The 21,560-nt window shown below is 42.5% G+C and overlaps 1 protein-coding gene across 13 annotated transcripts in view; it reads right to left on the reverse strand.

Moving 5' to 3' along the window:
• Nucleotides 1-21,560, reverse strand: part of MAP7 (microtubule associated protein 7) — a 167,451-nt gene that overhangs the window by 4,091 nt on the left and 141,800 nt on the right. For 8 of the 13 annotated variants that reach the window (XM_059400796.1, XM_059400791.1, XM_059400789.1 and 5 more), the window contains 9 exons: nucleotides 20,195-20,346; nucleotides 14,190-14,305; nucleotides 13,561-13,844; nucleotides 11,366-11,594; nucleotides 10,084-10,267; nucleotides 9,803-9,904; nucleotides 9,152-9,202; nucleotides 8,971-9,028; nucleotides 6,281-6,383 (listed from right to left, as the gene is read on the reverse strand). In XM_059400796.1, coding sequence (XP_059256779.1) covers nucleotides 6,281-6,383; nucleotides 8,971-9,028; nucleotides 9,152-9,202; nucleotides 9,803-9,904; nucleotides 10,084-10,267; nucleotides 11,366-11,594; nucleotides 13,561-13,844; nucleotides 14,190-14,305; nucleotides 20,195-20,346 — 1,279 coding nt within the window. Of the gene's footprint in view, nucleotides 1-6,280; nucleotides 6,384-8,970; nucleotides 9,029-9,151; nucleotides 9,205-9,802; nucleotides 9,905-10,083; nucleotides 10,268-11,365; nucleotides 11,595-13,560; nucleotides 13,845-14,189; nucleotides 14,306-20,194; nucleotides 20,347-21,560 lie in introns of those variants that run through there. The other 5 variants (XM_059400799.1, XM_059400794.1, XM_059400795.1 and 2 more) reach the window with 2 other exon arrangements.

Consider the following 21,560-nt stretch of genomic DNA (forward strand, 5'->3'; position numbering starts at 1 on the left):
TCACACTCAATATCTTGGATTTATTTTTGAGGTACATTTAATTGGCCACCAAATCCTTAATTTTCTACCTACAGTTCCTCTTAGGTTTTTTCCTCTCTTTAGAAGCTCCATAAGCAAACTGAAAGCCTTATATATGTTCATTATTCTGCTTTACAAGGCAGCAGAAACAATGCCTGTACAAATGAATGCTAGATTGTTCACTTTATCTGAATGCTGTGATAAGCATATATTTACAAGCTTCGTATTTTGTTCAGTGCTCAGCTCACATATCAAAAAAGCACAAAACACCCTATTTAACAAATTTCTAGGTTAAATTTTCCAAATGGAAAAGACTAACCACATGAAACAAAAGTTGTTTCATATAGGAATGTTTTTAACTATAGGAAGGTCTATGGAAAGAGGCTAGAGATCAGAAAATCAGATCTGTAGTACAAAGCCAACTGCTTGAACTTTAGCAACTCAATTCATCTTTTTCTGTCTCCTTCCCAAATGGTAACATAAAGCTAATATGCATCCAGTTTTTCCATTGCTTTTTGTTTATTTTGAGGAATCTGCTTTTTTACCCTGTTGAGGAAATAGTTTACCTAATTCGCAAGAAATAATGACTTTTGGAACACATTCTAAAGCACTTCTGATTTAGATATTTTGGTATATTTTTGTTAATTAAAACTTTTTGGGGTACCTGGGTGGCTCAGTAGATTAAGCCTCTGCCTTCAGCTCAGGTCATGATCCCAGAGTCCTGGGACTAAGCATCAGGCTCTCTGCTCATTGGGGAACCTGCTTCCCTCTTTCTTTCTGCCTGCCTCTCTGCCTACTTGTGATCTCTCTGTCAAATAAAATCTTAAAAACAATAAACAATAAACAATAAACAACAACAACAAAAGCCAAAAACTTTTCTTGGGTGGCTGGGTGGCTCGGTTGGTTAAGCGTCTGCCTTCAGCTTAGCGTCTGCCTTCATGATCCCAGGGTCCTGCGATCAAATCCTGCTTCGGGCTCTTTGCTCAGTGGGGAACCTGCTTCTCCTCTCCCTCTGCCTGCTGCTCTCCCTGCTTGTGCTCTCTCTCCCCCTCTCATTCTCTGTCAAATAAATGCATAAAATTATAGACCTTCTCTTCTAGAGACAAAAAATATCTGTCCGAAGTGCCTCACAAGGTACTGCAGGGTACATTGAAAGTATTATTCGTAAAAGTCTGTGAAAAATAACATAAAAACAGTATACAAACTCAGAGCATGATGGCAGTTTTCTGCTATTTCACCAAGAAGGCTTGGCATTGCAGTAGTGATTCAGAAGGCATGCGTGTGCACGCCGACACCCACTGCTCGCCCAACACCCGCTGCTCTAGTTGCTTGGACCAGTCACCAGACCCATCCTCTTGGGTCTTTTTTTTTCCCCCTTAAAGATTTATTTATTTGAGGAAGAGAGAGAGCATGAGAGAGAGAGATCATGAGCAGGGGGCAGGGGTAGAGGCAGCAGCAGACTTCCCGCTGAGCAGGGAGCCCAATGAGGGGCTGGATCCCCAAATCCTGGGATCATGACCTGAGCCGAAGGCAGATGCTTAACTGACTGAGCCACCCAGGTGCCCCCCACCCTCCTGGTTCTTTCCCAACATTGATGGGCTTTCTATAACCAGGGAAATGGTTTTGGTTCTCATCCTTAAGTGTTTTTCAGGAGAAGTTTCAGCAAAAGGTAAAGAAGAGGAATGCATTTCCAAGTCCCGTTTTTTGGCCACCTCAACTGCCCTCACCTTCCAGGCTTGCGTGTGCTAACAAGTTTTAATGGCTACGCCAACCCAGACTTGAGTCAACAGCTGACTTCATTTTCCCCTCCCACTCCTACCTGACCTCTCCACCCATGCTTTCTTGTTAGCAATTAGAGGAGTAATTGTGGATGGCCAGTTATTAGATGTTCAGAAGACACTGTGACTGGCAGAAACTATAAAACTGAAACTGAAGTCACCGGGATTAGGGAATATCATCTGTGTGTCCTCTTAGGGTAAGATCACCAGTTTTGAAGTCCTTTTCTTTGGCTATATTCTGGCAGCTGAAGCTGGATGCAAGCATCTTCAAAACTGTGCCCTTTTCTTGCTTAAATCTACCTAGGGTTGCACCTGGCTGATTCAGTGGGAGAAGCATGCAACTCTTGAACTCAGGATCATGAGTTCAAGACCCACACTGGGTATAGAGATTACTTAAGAAACAAAATGAAAAATAAAATCTACCTGGGGAAGGATCTGGGATCATGGTGGGAATCTGACAGTCCATATGTCTTACTATAGCCAGGACCTAATTCTTTCTTGATATTTATTATCATGGTAGCAAGTACCTTTATTGTTATTTAAAATTTTTAAAAATTATTTATTTTACAAGATACTTTAAAAGCGATACCTCTCTTTCTGTTTGAATGGTAGGGGCTTGGGAATGTTATTTTCCTTTAGGACAAACTAAAAACAATGATAAACTCCTACAGTTTGAAGGAAAACCAGAAGGTCAAAAACCAAAATTACGGGGTGCCTAGGTGGCTCAGTGGGTTAGGCCTCTGCCTTCAGCTCAGGTAATGATCTCATGATCTTGGGATCAAGCCCCTGCTGAGCAGAGAGCCTGCTTCCCCCCCTCTTCTCTGCCTGTCTCTCTGCTTACTTATGATCTCTCTCTCTCTGTGTCAAATAAATAAATAAAATATTAAAAAAAAAAAACCATGAAGGATTATTCTCTTAAGAGTGAAGGATCTTAGCCTGGGGCAAAGGATAGGCATGAAATGTCTTCTGGGTATTAGCAGGGTAGGACAGTAGCCCATGAGAAGTTTTCAGTTTCTAGAACAGATTTTCTGTTGGGGGTGGGAGACTGTATCAGAATGACCTGAGAAACTTATATCTTCCTTCCTCCACACCCCACATACACTTGTACTCACACATTCATCTGTGTTCTCTGTTTCTTGTTTCAAAGCGAGTTTCTTATCCACAAATAAACACTCTCCTCCATTCTGTGGGCTCTTCTCTCTACAAATACTCATTCTCAAGAACCCAAAATGGTTCTGAAGTAAGAAATCATCTTGGCCAAGCTCATATATTTCTTTGCACCTATAAAAGCTGGCCAGACTTTTGGTAACTCCAACCCTCTTCAGTCTATCTATTGTCAGCGGGGCAAGAAGACTTGCTTTCAGGCATTAAAAGGCATTGCACACAGAAGGCTGAGAACACTAGAAACCACAGGGGCCAGCCATGTAACTCAGGCCCCTCAGGGCTGAAGTCAGGTTCAGAGTGGTACTGGTGTAGGGTTTCTCTGCACCAGGAACTGCTGCTCCTCCTCGATGCTAGAAAATACTAGGAGGATGCTCTGACATCGCCTCAGGGGTGGGTGGGGGCAGTGTCTCCGAGTTCACGGCACTTATTTTTGCTGAAGACAAGGCAAACCAATATATTAGGTAGCTGAGGCATTAGGGAAAGTTCACTTCTCCAATTCTGAACTGCAAGTATTCGTTCATTTGGAGTGGTGTTTTCTAGTGATAACACCCTGCCACGTGCAGACAGCATTCGCTATGGTGGATTCCCACAGGGGACCACCCATCTCACGGTCTTCAGAAGGGACCCTGGGGATCTCCAATCCATGATTCAACTCCCAGTGAGCAGGCTGGAGGGATCTATGCCTCTACTTTGGGGGCGTGGTAGGGTATTTATCATCATGTGAACTGATGACAAGGATTATGGAATGTTTCACTAGCCATAACACACTGAGGTAAAAACCGACTTGGTAAGTGGTACCAAGGTCGACTTGAAATGGGGGGTAAAGGGAACATCCGTGGATGCCATTTGTTACTTGAAAAATCTTTCACAGGCTTCCAGAGGTAAAACTGTAAGTCCCCGCTGAAGCAAAAGGAATGTGAACAGGAAACCATCTTAGGGAAGGGTATGAAAGGTTAGTAGTGGTCCTTCTCCCGGTGGAAAGAGTATGAGTGGCAGATAGCCTCAGGGGTCCGGGCTAACAGCAGGTTATAATAATCTGGAAGACTAGCAGGAGGAAAAATTTAAGTATCCAGATAATGATTATTCTGGGAAACGCAAGTCCTTGAGGAGGCAAAACTAGTCAAAATGTCAGAGATGGAAAGGGCAGTGGGTTTGGGTTTAGAGAACCACTGGAAGCGGAACCATCCTCAGAAGATGAAGAGCTCTCAGGGAAAACGGACGTGGGAGATCTGCCAGTTACCAGAAAACGGATCCAGGTAACAGCGATTCCTCATGTTTTTATGGTTAAAGCAGCAGCCATTAAATGCAGGGCAGGAGAAGACAGGACATCAGATATGACGTAAAAGCACTTTCCTATAATACCACACTGCAGCTACACCAGCATGCTATGTTTTCTGGACACTGTACCTTAGAAGGACAAAGAGGAATAGCATCTAACATTGCTGAGTACAACACAGTTTTCAGAGCTCCTTCACAGACAATATCTCACTGGACCATTTGGTACCCTGGGGAAAGACCTCTTCAGGTCCAGACAACAAAACTAAATCTTACTTAAGTAGGTTAATCCCAGAGTCACTGAATTTCTCGAAGTAATACTAGGAATCTAGCCTGGGACTTTTGGTTCTAAAGCTCTTCTTCCTCAACCTCATGCTCATGCTGAAGAATCTTCAGAAAATACAACTAAAATGACAAAGAGCTGGAGAAGGAGCCTTTTTAAAGGTAAGGTGAACCTGTCAGGTTTGGGTTTTTCTTTACTTTTCTTTCCTTTTTTTTTTTTTTTTTTTTTTTTTGCCTCTCAGCTCCAAATTCATCCTTCAGTCTTGCTCTGAACTGGAATAAATTAAATAATCGTCCTTTGCCAGCTGGCACAATCTTTGAGGTTTGTCCTTTAAGGCTGCTGGAGAGACATGGCACGAGGAAAATTCTGCTTCCTGGTGTGGTGGCTGTGCTTGCTCAGCGGGCCCCTGCAGCACACCCTCGTGGCATTCCCAGTGTCCGGCTCTCAGTGTGCGCAAGGCTGCCGCAGCGCCAGCCCCTGCAGCAGAAGCAGCTGCCCTAGCACTTTGCCAGGGCCAACCTGTGGCAGAACTGAGACACCTCCTTATGAACAGTTCTCCTAAGCATTCTAGAGGGTAGATATCTAGTGGTGCAAGTTGCACCACCAAGTTTCTTTCATAAAAGAACTTGTGCACCATCCAGTGGGTCACAGCCATACCCTCGCCAACAGGGTCTGGTGGAAGCCTGGGGAAGGCACTCTTGCTTGGGTATGGCTCAGGGATGTGGCCACGCCTTAGACCGTATTCTGGAGTTCTCCTTACTTCTTATTAGCAATCTGTTGTTACTTTCATCTCAAGTAATAGTTAATTATTCTTGAAGTTAAACTTTCCTGTTCAAATTAATTTGCCTGGTTTCTCTCTCCTGACTGGACCCTGACTGACTAAGCATAGGAGGACTACTTGCTTTATCAGATGATATAGTGGGAAAAATACTGTCCTAGAAAGATATCAATGGATGTCTTATGACTTATGGACGTCTTAGAAGGACTTATCTTTGCATTGCAGCCAATATTGTAAAACGCTGTGCAATGTGTGTTTTTAGACTAAGAAAAAAGTTAATTTGAGGACCTTTAATTCTCTGATGTTAGCAAACACCTGGCATTAGAAACAGGAAAACATAAAAGAATTAAGTAAATTGAAAAAAAAGTCATAGCTGAATTTTTTTTTTAACAGTATTACAAATATTTCTTAAAGATCTTTATGCCTGGATTTTTAGGCACAGGCTAGGATTAACCTGATTTTTTTTATTTTTGAGAGTGTTCTTAGGATGTTGTCAATATAAACACCAAAGAAGAGAAAGGCCATCTTTTTTCAGTCCACACTTCTTTCTTGACTGTTGTTAGCAACTGTTTGTTTCTTCAATAAGAAGCCTTACTACCAATATAAGAAATACTGGCATCCAAATTATTTTACTGTAGAGCAAATTTGTGACACACGAGAATATTATGTATGGTGAAAATATGTTATTAAAGGATGTGAATATAGTCTAGATCATGTTAAATATATACATATAAAATGCTTCCCTGTAATTTTCTTTAATAGGCATACAAAAACCTAATTATAATATTTAAAGACTCAAGGAAAAAAAAAACATTTTCCCTTTCTTTGACTACAGAATTACTAGCTCTACCAAACATTAATGGACACAAAGGAAAATAAATCTTGATGTTAAAACTTTGAAATTCTGTCAGGCTTAGGAAGTTCTGATGGAGTTAGCGCTTTGCTCTCATGTAGATCAGGAAAAAGGGCCCAGTTTTAACTCACCTCTCCACAGTCACTGTCGATTGGTGTGAGGTAACCACATGTGGGCTGGCCACTGGTTCTTCATTTCCTGGAGAGTTTGTCATACACGGAAGTGCAGATACCACTGGACACAGCAAAGAAGATGGGACAAATGGTTACTACGACTCTAGTATCAACCCTAAACCTCAGGACCCAGAATGCCTAGATTTATGACCTGGCTCTGCTGCTTACTGGCTGTGTGACTTTGGGCAGGCCACAAACTCTCTGCGCCTCAGTTTCCTCATGAATAAGAATACCTACCTCACAAGCCATGGGAAGAATTAAATGTATTGACATATGCAAAGTACTTAGAACCGTGTAAGGCTGGAAATCAGTGTTGTTACTATTTTTGTTTGTGCTAAATTGACTGTGGACAAGAAGTATGTAATGTTGAAACCAAAGCAACTGATGAAGACAGCAGTAAGCTGACCTGATTAGGCTGATTGTGAATATCTTCTGAAGAATTTAGAGCAAATCACCATGACCTACCTTAAGTGATAAAAAATAATTTTAAAATTCAGTTTACTTCTAGTCACACTTAGAATGAAAGGGATTTCATGAATGGAAGGCCAGTGAATTGTACTTTACCAAGCCACCTTGTCGTTTAATGCTCAGTGATGTAGTCCAGCTTACACCAACAATATTGACGACAGACTCCAAAATCTAAGCCAGGGTTACTTAAAGTCCTGTAAACCTTCATAGTGATTAGTGTTTCAGGGAAATCTGTGGCAGTTTACGGTTTCAGCTCGACATGAAGAAATAGCTGAAACATAATTCCAAGGAAGTGTTATTTCATAGCCTGGCACAATTCACTAAAGCTGCCAGAGGTCCAGAGAGTCTGATAACTGAAGTGATTAATAACTTTATTAAAGGAGCCAAAATTCACAATTTTGTGATTACACAAATTTGGTAAAAGGCAGCCTTGGAGATTTCTGATAGGTCTGTGAGTTCGGCTGTCTGCCTGCCCTAGAATTCTCTTTGAAGCACTAGTAAAACCATTTAGCCCTCAACCACACATGTGACGGGAAAAAGAGAATATTTGTTAGATAATCCCTCAGGCCTCCTTTTAGCAGTATTAACTCAAACTAGATTTATTATGAATGTTGATAAATACAGATATGATGACTGAAAAGTTGCACCTTCCCTTTTGGTTTTGTTGGTTCTCAGGCTGAGGTAGAAAGAATACTGGAAGAATTGATGCGGGAAAGATGGAAAAACAAACAAATAAACAAGGAACCCAGCCATGCACTAACTACACTCAAAAAACCCCCGTACTGGTACAATTTACACCCTAAAATGCTCATTCTGATGACTCATGGAGGGTCGTGCCTACGTCAAGTCTCCATGAATTATGATATTTGTGGAGACAACCTATTAAAAATGCAATGGGGTTAACAGGCAACCATTAGGGTTATTCTCTGAGCAAATATAATTAGGGCATCTTGAAAAAAGCATGGAAAGCTCACTAAGAAGGGATCACGACATTGAGAAACTCGGATAGCCTCTGCTGAAATAAAACCAAATCCCAAGACACCAACATATTAACTTTTGAAAGCCTCTAGAGTTTACAGAAAATTATTTTTTTTTCACATAGATCATTTCATTTGATCCTTAGTCTTACAAGAAAAAACAGCCAAGGGAAGTGAGGTATCTCTGGTTCTTTCTTGTCACATTGATACTGTAAGTGAGGAAAGAAGAAGAGTGTGTGATGAGCTGCGTACCAACCACCTGTACATATGATCGTGAAGACCATGGGGGATTGTAGAACAATCATAAGCTTGGATTCCAGCTGTATGAGCTGGGCTTGCCACTTGAATGAATTATTCCTTGGGGGAAAGGGACCTGGCCTGGCCTGTTCACACTGAATCCCAGCGCCTGCAACAAGGCCTCGCACTGGCAGGTCTCTGAAAATACTTGCTGACTTCAAGATAAACCACTTCTACCCCACAGGCTGCAGTAGAAATTAAAGAAGAAAATGTATGCAGGTGGTACCTGACACAGAGAGACCATTTAATGAACACTAATTGAATTTGGGTACTAATGCACGAAGGTAAATTTTATTTTAAGCAAATTTGGTTTAAAATCACCAAATTTCTCTGTCCAAAGTCTAGAGGTATCAACAACTTTCCAACGAAATTTCAACTAATTTCTAATTTTAACTCTACTCTGAAGTCAAAAGTTAAAAGGTATAAATTCTTTTGTGAGAATTGCCATAAATACGAGTTGTCAAATGTGCAAGTTTAGAGTCCTTAAGAGCACATATAAATACATGCTACTTTAGCAGACAATAAATGATAAATGAAATTTAATTTTATAACACAAAAAATTCTTCTAATCATGTGTGTATAAATATTTATATGTGTCTATTATCTCTCTGTATAGGCATGCATCTATATACACAGAGATATATACAAACATATATCCACACATGTGGATATTTGTAATATAACATGATTTAAATATTAAGCACACTATTAGAGTATAAACAAATGTGAAAAAACATCTTCGAGAAGTGTGAGAGTTTTACATAAGGGGAAAATCTATGGACATCTACCTAAGCTTCTGTAAGTCAATGAGTATTTTTTTCCCCCGATCAACAAACATCTTCATCTCTAGACAGTCAATCCAAAAATTCTACAATTGAATTTGTTTGAATTCACTGAAGTAAATACCTGTTCCTCCAGTGAGAACTCCCTTGGTTATATCTCCATTTCTCGGATCAACAGTTTTCTACCAAAAAAAAAAAAAAAAAGAGGAAAAAAAGATTCTTAATGCTAAAGTTGCAAGTGAAAGTAAAGAAAAAAAAAAAAACCCAACAAAACATTAATAGTTTAAAAATGGCCTCCTCAGTACCTTATCTGTAGCTTCTGTTCGCCTTGTTCTTTTCATAATCTCCTCAAGTCGCTACGAGAAAGGGAGAATTTTTTAAAAATATTTTATTTATTTATTTGACAGAGAGAGATACAGTGAGAGAGGGAACACAAGCAGGGAGAGTGGGAGAGGGAGAAGCAGGCTTCCTGCTGAGAGCTCAATGGGTGGGTGGGGGGGGGTTGGATCCCAGGACCCTGGGATCATGACCTGAGCAGACACACCCAAAGGCTGAGCCACCCAGACACCCCAGAAAGAGAACTGAGCAAAGGGGTCAAATAGGCAAAGAAGGCAAGCCTGGCACATTTCACTAAGCAGATGGGTCATCCGAACACCTCTGTGACTTTGGACATTATAATGCCCACTGCTCCCTTTTAACGGGCATTATTCACACCAAGGCTGGAGCTGACTTAAGCCACATGAACGGGAAGGAACTGTTTGGGTGCGGTCCGCACTGTGAGGACAGATGTCTTTGGAGATGATGATGAATACTAGGAGCGACTTCGGTTTCTCCGGAATGCGCAGAGCGCGTTTGCTTTCTGAGAGCAGTGAGCTAGTCTCCTGGTCTTGGGGCTTCAAGGCTGGGGAAGAATGGGGACAATGAGCACCCCAGGCTTCTGGTCTAGACACAATCACCTTTTTTCTTTCCAGGCGCTCCTGCTCTTCTCTCTGGAAGTGCTTCTCCCGCTCCTGCCGAACCCTCTCGGCTTCCTCACGAAGGCGAGCTTCTTCTTCCTTCTGGAAACAAAAAGTGGGCCTGTGCTTCAGACCAGAAGGGCTGCCGGGAGGCGGAGGCACGGGGTGGGGGGGTGGGGGCAGAGCAGGTGCGGGACACACACACACACACACACACACACACACACACTCCGCTGAGGAGACTGGCCCGCACGCCGGGCGGGGGGAGGGGGCTCCCCTACCTGCTTCTGGGCGCGCTCCAGGTCCTCGCGCTCGCGCCGCTCGCGCTCCTCCGCCTGCCGCCGCAGCTGCTCTTCCCGCTGCTCTTCCCTCTCCCGGGCCTGCTCGGCCTCCAGCCGGCGGGACTCCTCCTCGCGCCGCGCCCGCTCCTCCGCCACCTTCTGAGCCAGCTCCTCTCTCTTTTGTCTGGAAAAAGACACACACAAAGCAGAGATACACGGGGGGCGCTCCCTGAAGAAAGGCTGGAGATGGTGGTTAAGGCCTGAGGGCTGGAGGGCAAACCTCCCCGACGCGCTCACTGCAGGGCTTGGGGTCCAAGAGGAGGAGGGACCCTCTGTTCTTCCTCCCCCAGGTCCCCAGCCTCCCGCTGCCTCGTGGTAAACAGAAGGAACGTGCAACACTGATGCTTTAAGGAGAGCCTGTCTTGGGAAAGGATGTGCAACCGAACTATCGTTAAAGGCTCAGACTAGTTTTATCCAATAATGGGACAGTTTAGTAATGAGTTTGAACATTCGTTTCCCTCCCACCCCTGGAAATCTTTGTAAATTAATAAAGGTTACAATGTTCTGTTAACAGGGCCGGACAAGACAGACCACCTAAGCAAGCTCCCTGCTGTGATCAAGTGTGTCCAAAGTTGCTGCCCCGCACTGGGGCTGCGGTCCTCCCCCAAGATGCAGCTCTGCTTGTCTGGAGAACAATGTCCTTGGCATCGGTTGTATTAGCTAGAGGAGGAGGCCAACTAAATCATGGGGCACTGAACTATCTCACCCCTGAGAGTTCTCTTAGGAAGAAAACACAAGCTTCTAGTATGCGGCTTTAAAGGATTATTAGAAAGATAATGAGGAAATATGGAGATTAGAAATATTTTCAGTAAAAAAAAATCAGACTGTACAATTGTACGTCTACTGTCGTTATACTGTGGCTATAATTAGGTAAATGGTGTGTGTGTGTGTGTACATATTTATGTATGTCTATAAACCCCTACTGTGCTCAGAGACTAGAAAGGATGACCCAAAATCCACTTTGCCAATGACTGAAAACTGGTAAGACTATGGATAGATTTTTTTCTTTCTATAAACCTTTCTCCATCAATGTTGTTATACTGTCATCAGAGCAAGAAAACGTGATTTTAAAAAAAAATCACTTAGTGATCAGAGGCATGACTCTGAAGCAACTAGTCCATTCACCTTCATCACTACTACCAGCTCCTGTCTCTCAGACTGAAGACTTAATCCAAGGTATCCCTAGGATGTCCCTTCTCATTGAACAATGTCACTGCTTTACCTTTCTAGCTCTTCCCTCTCCCTCTTCTCCCTTTCCTCCTTCTCTCTCTGCTCTCGGGCCAGCCGTCTCTTCTCAGCTAGCAGCCTCGTGGCCTCTTCTGGGTCGGTGGTGCCTGCGGAGGTCTTGGGGGAAGTGGCGGCAGTCACAGTGGATGGCGAGGCTGGGGCTGGGCCTGGGGTCGGCGCTGGAGTGGGGGCCGATGCCGGAGCCAAGGCTGGGGCTGAAGCAGCTGTACAAACAGGTACAAGGAGAAAACCAGTTGGAAACAAAACCCAAAGAATAAAACAAAAACTAGCATTCCCCACACCCCAGGCCTAGAATTCATCATTATAAGAGAAAAGGGAATGTTTATTACTGGGTGTTCTCACGGTTTCACTGTATTCTGCTTGTAACCAGGCAACAGATAACAAAAAGGTGCATGTGTAAGGGAGACATCCAACAAAGCTGACACTCTGTCACCGGCTCCTATTTTTATACAAGTTAATCAGTTAACAACATATATCAAATGTGTACTCCGTACGGAGCCTCACGTTAGGTTCTGTGGGAAGTTATACTCTGAACAAAAAGAAGATGAGATCTTCCATTTGCCTTTCATTACATTTAAAAAATTCCTTCTCTTTAGTGACTATTTGTTACTAGCGGACCAAAGCCTTTCTACGACCATCCTCAGGGTTCCGGCCATGAGCCCAGATTCAGGCTGGGAAGATGACACCGATGAAGATGAAGAAGTCCCTTTTGTCTACCCAGAGCTGTCTCCAGGTCTGAGACGGGATGAGCCTAGGGCCTCTTCAGGAGCCAGCACTCGTATTCTTTACCCTTTTGCGCCTCCCCTGTCCATCTTGATGCCAAGATGCAAGATGGCAGTACAAGTCCTCTGACCTGATCCACACTGAGGAAAAGGCCCAGAGAGCCACTCTAGAAGGCCAGGAGTCTCACAGAGATGCTCCACTGGGAGGTGTGATCTCTGGTATTCTAGACTCTCCATTCAAGAGTAATGCATTCTTCTCTGCCCCCGGAACACTTTTCAGCCTTTCTCTTCTATTTCCATGCAAACAAATATTGGACCCTTCCACTGTCAAACAACATTGTCACTTGTCTGAGTTATCTATTCTATCTTTGCCCCTACCCCCATCTTCAAATTAAGCCTTAAGGAGAAAACTTTTGAATGAAGACAACTTTCAATAAAAAATATTGAATTCCTGGTTCCAGGTGATTCTAAGCTTCTGGCTAAACATCTGGTTTAGTCTGGCAGAGATGAGATCCACTGGGTCTTTTGAAATGAGTTCTGACCTCCGTCAAGTACCAGAGGCTAGTCAGTGGTCCTTTGGGCTCCACTACACACAGGGTAACTGGCCATTCTATATTTTATTTGACATTCCCGCACAGGACTTGACTGATGAGCTTAGTGTCTTTCAGGGTCCCTAGGTCTACCACATACTTGGATTCAGTAGATCTAAGACAGAGCCAGGGCTCTGTCCTTTGAAACATTACAAAAGTGGTGAATTAAAACTATTTCCATAAACCCTTTGAAGATCTTCACTGTAAAAAGGCGAGACTAATCCCCTTCATTTGAGTATGAGTTGAATGTAGTCACTTGCTTCTGATGAATTGACTATGAAGAAATTGTGACTTCTGAGTGTATGACTTCTGAGACCAGGCATAAAAGGTGTGGAATACTCATGAGGCTCTCTCACAGATCACGCTTTCTGGGGGAAAGCCAGTAAGCGAGTCCAGCAGAGAGACTGTGAGGACATAAAGCAGCCCCATAGAGAGGTTCGTGTGCCAGGAAATGGAGCTCCGCCATATGTGTGCATCATCGTCCAACCACCCAGCTAACCTGCTTCCAAACTCCTGACCCAAGAATCTGTGTGATATAACTGTTTTTATGAGCTTGAAAGTTTCAGGCTGATTTGTTACACAGCAGTAGAGATAACTAATATAAGCAATCCTGATGTGGGGGCTCTGAACACCATGTTTTGTGAAAATCTGGACTCAGTCAATAGAAGGTCTCATAAATCATACCTGAACTAATATGCTGTGCCTCCAATGACAGGCTTTTGATCAGATGTGCCTTTCTTTATACATAAGAAAATTGCACATGGGAAAAGCTCCTGAAATGAACCTTCAAGGAAATGTCTAAGTCTCCCAGGAAGAGCAAGCAACCCACGCTGTATCACAAGGCAGCTGAACCTTACCGGGAGCAGCTTCCGGCTCAGCAGGGGTCCCCTCTTCAACTGTGGCTTCTTCCACCTTCACTAAAGGTGTTCTGCCCTTAAGTGATGGCTCTTTGGCAGCATTCTGGGATTCCTTCTCAGGGTCTTTCCTCTCGGGTTCCACTCTGACTTCTCTCTTGACAGGGCGGATGTTGCCAGGGGATGGGGGCCGGGCCTGAGCAGAGGCTGCTTTGACTGATCCGGGAGGCAAGGACGAGGCTGGTCTGGGTGTGCCAGGCAGATGAGGGAAGGATTTGGATGGCAACCTGGGCAGCACATCGGGGAAGGAGAATGGGAGCCATCAGAGCCAGCCTGCCAGACCCTTCCTTTCCCCACTCCTCTACCATGTGATAGTCCTAGCATGCCAGCACCAGGAAGGAAAAGAAATGAAGATACCAAGCTGGTGTGTTTGATTTTTTATGTAGCAAACAGAGAAATATTCACTTTAGAGACTCACTCCTATTTCCTTTTTCCCTTCCTACAAGGAAAAATGTTATTCCCTAAGTCAATGGCAAACAGTGGGGAGAGAATAAATAGTTTGCTTTCAGAGAACAGAAGCTACAGATGCTTCAACATGCGGCAACCCAGACAACCTCTTAAATTTCACTTACCAAAGTCGGGAGGGAGCTGGTGATCTTGCTTTGGAATGAGATGGAGACAGTGCCCTCCGAATGCCAGGTGTGGAGTGGAATGGTAGGTTTTCTCTCTCCTTCTCTCTTTTATAGCCCTAAGTGTGGAGAAACACAATAATCAGATTTGGCTATGAGTGGAACAGTCCCATTCACAGTATCAATAGTGGAGCTGCAACCCACTGAGTGACTTTTTGGAAAATTTCCAGCCTTTGTCATTTATATCCATTACACGGCCACAAAAAGCCCTTGTTACCTCAAATCTGAACCATATAACTGAATTAACACCATCTGACACTGATAATAAAATTGTTGATGTCTGAGGTGGAGTTACATTTGTTAAAAAAAAAAATACACTAATACTCTTAGAAAGCACCTATACTTACTTTGTGCCTACAATAACCTGGGATAAATTCTCTCATTACCTTTTTTAACCCAGACAAGTATCGAAATAAAAGTGACTTCCATTTCTCCCTGCCCACCCCCCATTTTAATTATTCAGCATTTTTTTTTTCCTATGTTGGAACATAACATATTCAAGACTTACTTTTTTAAAAAATTTATGTGTCTGCTACATCAGAGGTTAATTCCTTTTTTTCTTTTATACTGATACTATATAAGTAATCCCTTTCTCATCTAACGGCCTTTGAAGGAAAAGTCAGGTTCAAGGTGAAGAATTTTAGCTATTTTTAATCTTCTTTGAGGATAGGGGCGCCTGGGTGACTCAGTGGGTTAAAGCCTCTGCCTTCGGCTCAGGTCATGATCCCAGGGTCCTGGGATCGAGCCCCACATCGGGCTCTCTGCTCCGCGGGGAGCCTGCTTCCTCCTCTCTTTCACTCTCTGCCTGCCTCTCTGCCTACTTGTGATCTCTGTCTGTCAAATAAATAAATAAAATCTTAAAAAAAAAAATCTTCTTTGAGGATAAAGTGGAAAAGGGAGAGTGGGTCAAAACATCATTCCTCTTCTAATGGTGCACTAGAAATTCAGCCAGGGAGGTGATACCTTTTCTAAGTCAAAATGAACAAAAGGAAACCCAGAACTGTTTGGTAATCTATAGCCAACTGCGACAAAAACAACAACAACAACAAGCCGCAGAGAGCGAGAAAGACTCATTCTAAGTATCTGAAACACGCCAATGAGGACCGGATGCTCGCCGGAGGCATGTGTGTGAGCACCTGTCAGGACCCGACTCCATGCGACCCTGGCAGGAAAGCAGACAGTGGAAGTCGAAGGCAAGGGACAGAATTTCTTTTATTTTATCTAGCTGTGGGGCCAAGAAGCTGGTAGTGTCCCCCTTTTCTCTCCTTCCTGCCTGGGGCAAGCATTAACTCCCTTCTTCCTTTCTTTGTTTCCCCCTTCTTACTCCCCTTCAGCGTTCCTTCTCATTGCTTCTCTCCACTTTCCTTAGTAGCATCCGAGTTGATGGACTGGGCTACAGGTGGGGGGAAAACATGAGTATCAAATAATACTCAGTGTCTTCCCAGAATTTCTAAATGAAACTAATGAACGAACGCCGGGGCAGGGAAGAACTTTACAAGATGCGTGTCCGTTCTAGATCACTTGTGGCTGCCTGACCAGCCTTTGCCCTGATTTCTGGTCCCAGAAGGTGGGAGGTGAGGCCTCAGAAGTCAGTTGTTGTCCTTGGGTGGCAGATGTGGCAGTCAGCACAGAGGAACCTTCCAGCTGCTATACTGGGTGGCAATCATGTCTGTAGCGTATCAGTGCCAGAGTGGAAGGCCTGGGGCTCTTCCCGAGGGAAGCTGGCATTAAGCACCTCAAGTAACTTTTCTTTTCCTTTTTCTCAAAACATTTTACTTTGGCTGAAGTCAAATTAAGGAGCGATCTGAATGGGAAAATAATTCAGGGTAATTTGTGATGCAGAGGAAACAGGGATGAATTTCATCATCTGTGTCTTGGTAAGACAGGCATCGAGGGAAAGAACCTACAAGAACTGTATAATTCTTTTGGGATTAAAAAAAAATGTTAGAGTGCCATTGAACCAATTCTTTCTAAAACTGCCCTCCTTTTATTCACCTTAAAGAGGCAGGGAAACAGGCAAAGAGAGGTTGAGAAAAATGTTGAATACTTGAGGTGACATCCTCAGGCAGGTAGATGGTTTTACTCTCTTAGATCTTTTAGATGTCTTTTCACTGGTCTTGTCACCCAATCACCTGTCTGGGTACCACACATGTAAAGGCATTTCTCATCTTCCCCCTGATCTGAGTTAATAGCCAGTGGTCTGTACAATAATCTTTCCTATTAACATTTTCCACAAGGTTAATGTGGAACACACAGAGCAATATGCACACGTCAGTGGACACTGGACCAGCAGGACAAAGACTTTGATTTTACAATTAGAGTTAGGGTTAGAATACAAATAACACTCAAAAGAGACAATATAGACCAATACTCCAAGACCCTGCTTGTCCAATAGAACATTCTGTGATAACAGAAATGTCCTACATCTGTGTTGTCCAATAAGCTAACCACTACCCATATTTGTCATTTGAGTTTAGATCTAAATGAATTAAAATCAGATAAAACTGAAAAAAGCTATGGAAACATTTCTATGTATAATAGCATCAGAAAGAAAAAAAAGTTTATTCCTTAGGAATAAACTTTACCAAGAAGGCAGAAGACATGTACACTGAAAACTAAAAGACATTGCTAAAAGAAATGAAAAGAACACAAATGGGAAGACATTCTGTGTTCACAGACTAGAAGACTTATTGTTAAAATGGCAATACTACCCACAAGGACCTACAGATTCTAAGCAAGCTCTATCAGAATCCAATGTCATTTTTTGCATAAATAGAAGTATCTATTCTAAATTCATACAGAACTTCAAGGGACCCTGAATAGACAAAACAATCTTGAAAAGAAAGAACAAAGTCAGAACAAAGTCGTGTCCTGCTTTCAAAACATACTACAAAGCTACAGTAATCAAAACAGTGTGGTACTGACATAGAGAGAGACATGGAGACCAATGGAGTCAAGAGCCCAGAAATAAATCCTTACGTTCACAGTCAAAGGATCCTCAATAAGGGTGCCAAGAGCACTGGATGGGAAAAAGACAGTCTCTTCAACAGTTGGTGCTGGGAAAACTGGATATCCACACACCAAAGAACATAGCTGGACCCTTACCTTACACTGTAGACGAAACTAACTCTAAATGGATTAGAGACCTAAATGTAGTGCTTAAAACTATAAAATTCATGCCAAAAAACAGGAAGCTTCATGACACTAGATTTGATAATGAAGGATTTCTTGGATATGACACCAAAAGCACAGGCAACAAAAGGAGAAATAGACAAATGGAACTGCATCACACTTAAACACTCCTGTGCATCAAAGGATACAATCAAAAGAGTAAGGAAATAAACTACAGAATAAGAGAAATACTTGCAAATCATACATCTGATAAGAGATTAGTACCCAGAATATGTACATATGCTACAACTCAAAAATTAAAATTAAGATGAAACAAATTAAAAAACAAGATTAAAAAACGAGCAAAGGACTTGAATAGATTTTCCTCCAAAAGAGATATGGGAATGGCCCACAAACATAAAAAGATGTTCAACATCACTGATCATTAGAGAAGCGCAAATCAAAATCACAATCAGACAGAGCCTCACACTATTAGGATGGCTACTATAGAATAAACAAAACCCCATAAAATAACAAGTGTCGGTGAGGATGTGGAAGAAGTGGAACCCCTCTATACTGTTGGTGGGAATATGAGTGATATGGTTCATTTATTATGGAAAACAGTATGGTTGGCAGTTCACCAAAATACTAGATATAGAATTACCACAAACCCCAGCAATCCCACTTCTGGGTATATATCCCAAAAGACTGAAGGCAAGATCTTGAAGAGATAATTTGCTACCCATACAATACAGCAGGGCTAATCGTAGGGTTATTCAGATTCAAGAGGCAGAAGCAGTTCAAATGTCCACCAGCAGATGAATGGATTAGCAAAATCTGGTAGATGTGTACACGTGTGTTCATGTGTATACGCATGCATGCATACACACAATGGGATATTATTGGCCTTAAAAAGGACAGAGATCCTGTGACATGCTACAACATGGGCGGACAGACCTTAAGGACATTATACAAAGTGACATGAGTCAATCACGAAAGGACAAACGATTCTATTTATATGGCATGTCTAAATGTAGTCAAATTCAAAGAAAGAGAAAGTAAAATGGTGGGTTGCCAGGGGTTGGGAGAGGAGGACATGGGGAGCTGCTGTTCAGTGCGGATAGTTTCAGTTTTGTAAGATTTAAGTAGTTCCGGGGATAGGCTGCACAACAATGTGAACAGACATAACATTACTGAAATGGACGCTTAAAAATAGTTAAGATGGTAAATTTTGTTACTTTTTTTTTAAACTATAGTTAAACATTTTTTTAAAAAGAAAATGGAATTTAAAGTTCTTTTTGGTATTCTCACTAGTGACTTTTTCTCCCCCCCACCCCCACTAGCCACTTCTCAAGTGTTCCATAACCACTGGTGGGGCTGGTGGTTCAGCTGAACTCCAAGGGGCAGCTCTGGGGTATAAAGGAATTGTGAGTCGTTTCCGGAAACAGGTATTTGCCTTAATATTTGGTAAGGAGGTGAAAAGATGACCAATAAATCAAATACAGAAGAAGGCATAAAAAAAAAATTAAAATGGGTGAGAAAGCGGAGCTTCTGAATCATGTGATGACAAATCCCTCTCCTTTAATCTGTTGGCCAAGGGTCTGCTCTGATCCTTCCCTCCTGGCATGTTAGGTTGTGTTTTTATCCATAACAACATGCTTTTCCTTTGCTAAAGGCTTCTCCCCCTCCAGGAAGTCCCCAACCTCTGGGGGCAAAGCTGTTCTAACTATGGCTTTTTATCCACAGCTAGGCTTTCTGAGGCTAACATGCTAATGATGAACAACTACCCAGACATCCAAGGTAGTTTCACTTCAAGGTTCATTCGCAAGACCTCCTTGCAGTGCTGGAGGTCTGGAGGACTGACTCAATCAGGAATTAAACGCAGATTCCTGAAAACCTGGGGCTTGGAAGAAAACTGCCTATAGGAAAAGCCATCAAGCTCTCACAACCCTCAAACTATTCTCAAACATCTAAGCAGCATCCTTCTAAGTGTCCATCAGCTTTATAAGTCTGAACTGCTCTGCAAAGTTAAGATAAAACAAAAAAATTGTTCGGCCTTTTATTAAACAGGTCACAGTATTCCCATGGGAATGAGATCTTCTGGTCCTTTAGGAGTAAGTACAATGACTGAAGACCACACAACAGTATCTACTTTTTTCAGCAGATACCAAATACACACAGTGTGAAGAAGAAAGGTGCTTAGAGACACAAAAGTTACCTCACTGTATTTATGGCATGAAATTCATTATCAGTGAAAACTTGCGTTGGCTCAGCCACCTTGCCAGGTCTCACAAGTACAAGTTATATTCTTCACTTGCAAAATCCGAGTCTCTGACACAGCCCAACTGCCTTTCAAGAATTTGTTACCTAGCAAATCACTAGTGCTTTCAAAATATTTGCTTACTATATTGTAAGATTTGGGCCTTGACAGAGAGAAGCTAGACAGACAAAAATACTTTGTTTTGCTTTTTTTGGTGAATCACATTCAGAGTTCAGCAAGCTCCTGGATATGCTGTAAGAAAAGGCAGAGGCAGCCGTCCAGGCCCACATGCCCTTCCAGGGCTTTCTGACTGGCAAACATGAAGAAGTGTGCTGGCGTGACCTTTATTCGTACACAGGCCCCCTGTGCATGCACACACTTGAACAGAGAACAGTTTTCATTCTCAAATTCACATTTCTAGGGGGAGCCCAACTCACATTTCTAGAGGGAGCGTGGGGAACGCCGCTGCCCAGGTGCGGGCACCTCCCGCTCTGACACCCACAGGGCACCTGGGGCTGGTGTCCATTCTGCACAGAAATAGCACAGACTCGCCAGGCTACTCCCACCGGCTACTCACCGCGGTGCCGGGAACCGTCCTCCTTCTCGCGGAGCCCTCCGGTGGCGTTACTGAGAATTTGGGTCGCTCTGTCAGATTTCTAGAGTGTGCAGCTCTGTAGGGCATGATGTTGATGGGGCTGCAAGATGCTGAACGAGGACAAATGGGGATAACTAGGGTGTAGGTGATTGTTTTACACACAAGAGCGCCAGAGGAGCAGTTGAAGGAAAGCCAAAAGCGGGTTCAGGAAAAGGAGCAAAGCAGAGACAGAGAGAAAAGTAGGGAGAAGAAGTTATTACCTAAAGGTGTCCAGAACCATCACAGCCAACTCTCCTCTCACAGTCCTATTGGTTTACAGTGTGTCCAAAGAGAAGCCATGTCCAAGTGAAAAATCTAGACTACATAAGTTATTGGGCTATTGAAATATTGAGTAAAGATACAGATGTAGTCTAATATTAAGGAAAGCAATGGGCTTATATTCCTATGAACTGATGGTTCTGGTAAAACATGACATTAGTGACAGATCATTTTATATAAGGACTGTTTATAAACAGATTTTTCCTAATTAGCTTTAAGATGGAACGAAAGGTGGAGACAGGAAGTAAGCAAGCAGGCAAGCAAGGTGGACTCCAGCCATTTCAGGAGTAAAGTTCAAAAGCCAGTGGAAAGCACAACGGAATTTTTACAATGTTAAATAACCAAGTCGTACTAGATGTTCAGGCTTGTTACAAGGATAACTGATAATTTCCAGAAACAAATTCTGTAAATGTTTTGTCTCTTTAAAGCCAGATCAGATGCGTGACTTCTGGGTTTTCCCAAAAGTCAAAGCATTTGATGGTTTATAACAAGCAGTAGAAGATATGGGGATACAGAATGTAATCATTTCAAATGGTGAACAGAACATATACATGTTAGAACGGCCAAAAATAAAGTTGAATTGTGGATAGCTTTTACTGTTTTACTCAGGTTTTGTTTTGTTTTGTTTTTGTTTTTAAATCACATTTTCTGATTATTAACCTTCACAGAAACACAATCATTAATCAAGTCATTCTGGGCAAAAAAAAAGGTTTAAGGAAGTTCATATAACATGACATAGGTATCAAAAGTGTGGATTCTAAGGTTCCAAGGTTCATTTTTCAGATCTCACTCAGAAATCTTTTTCTCCAGCAAAAGATGAGACAATTAAACATTACTCCTTGCAAAGAATACTATGTGCTTGGATAATGTTATGAAATGACTTTACCTACCTAAAGCGATTGTAGCAAACTTTTAAAAAGACCATTATTTCAGCTAAGTATAATGGTATTTATTAGTAAATTAAAAACTCAGAAGTTCACAAGGCAAATTAGGAATTTTGGAATTACAGAGTTGAAACTGTTATTTTGGT

This window comes from Mustela nigripes, chromosome 5 (genome assembly GCF_022355385.1).
Source record: "Mustela nigripes isolate SB6536 chromosome 5, MUSNIG.SB6536, whole genome shotgun sequence".
Classification (NCBI taxonomy): domain Eukaryota; kingdom Metazoa; phylum Chordata; class Mammalia; order Carnivora; family Mustelidae; genus Mustela; species Mustela nigripes.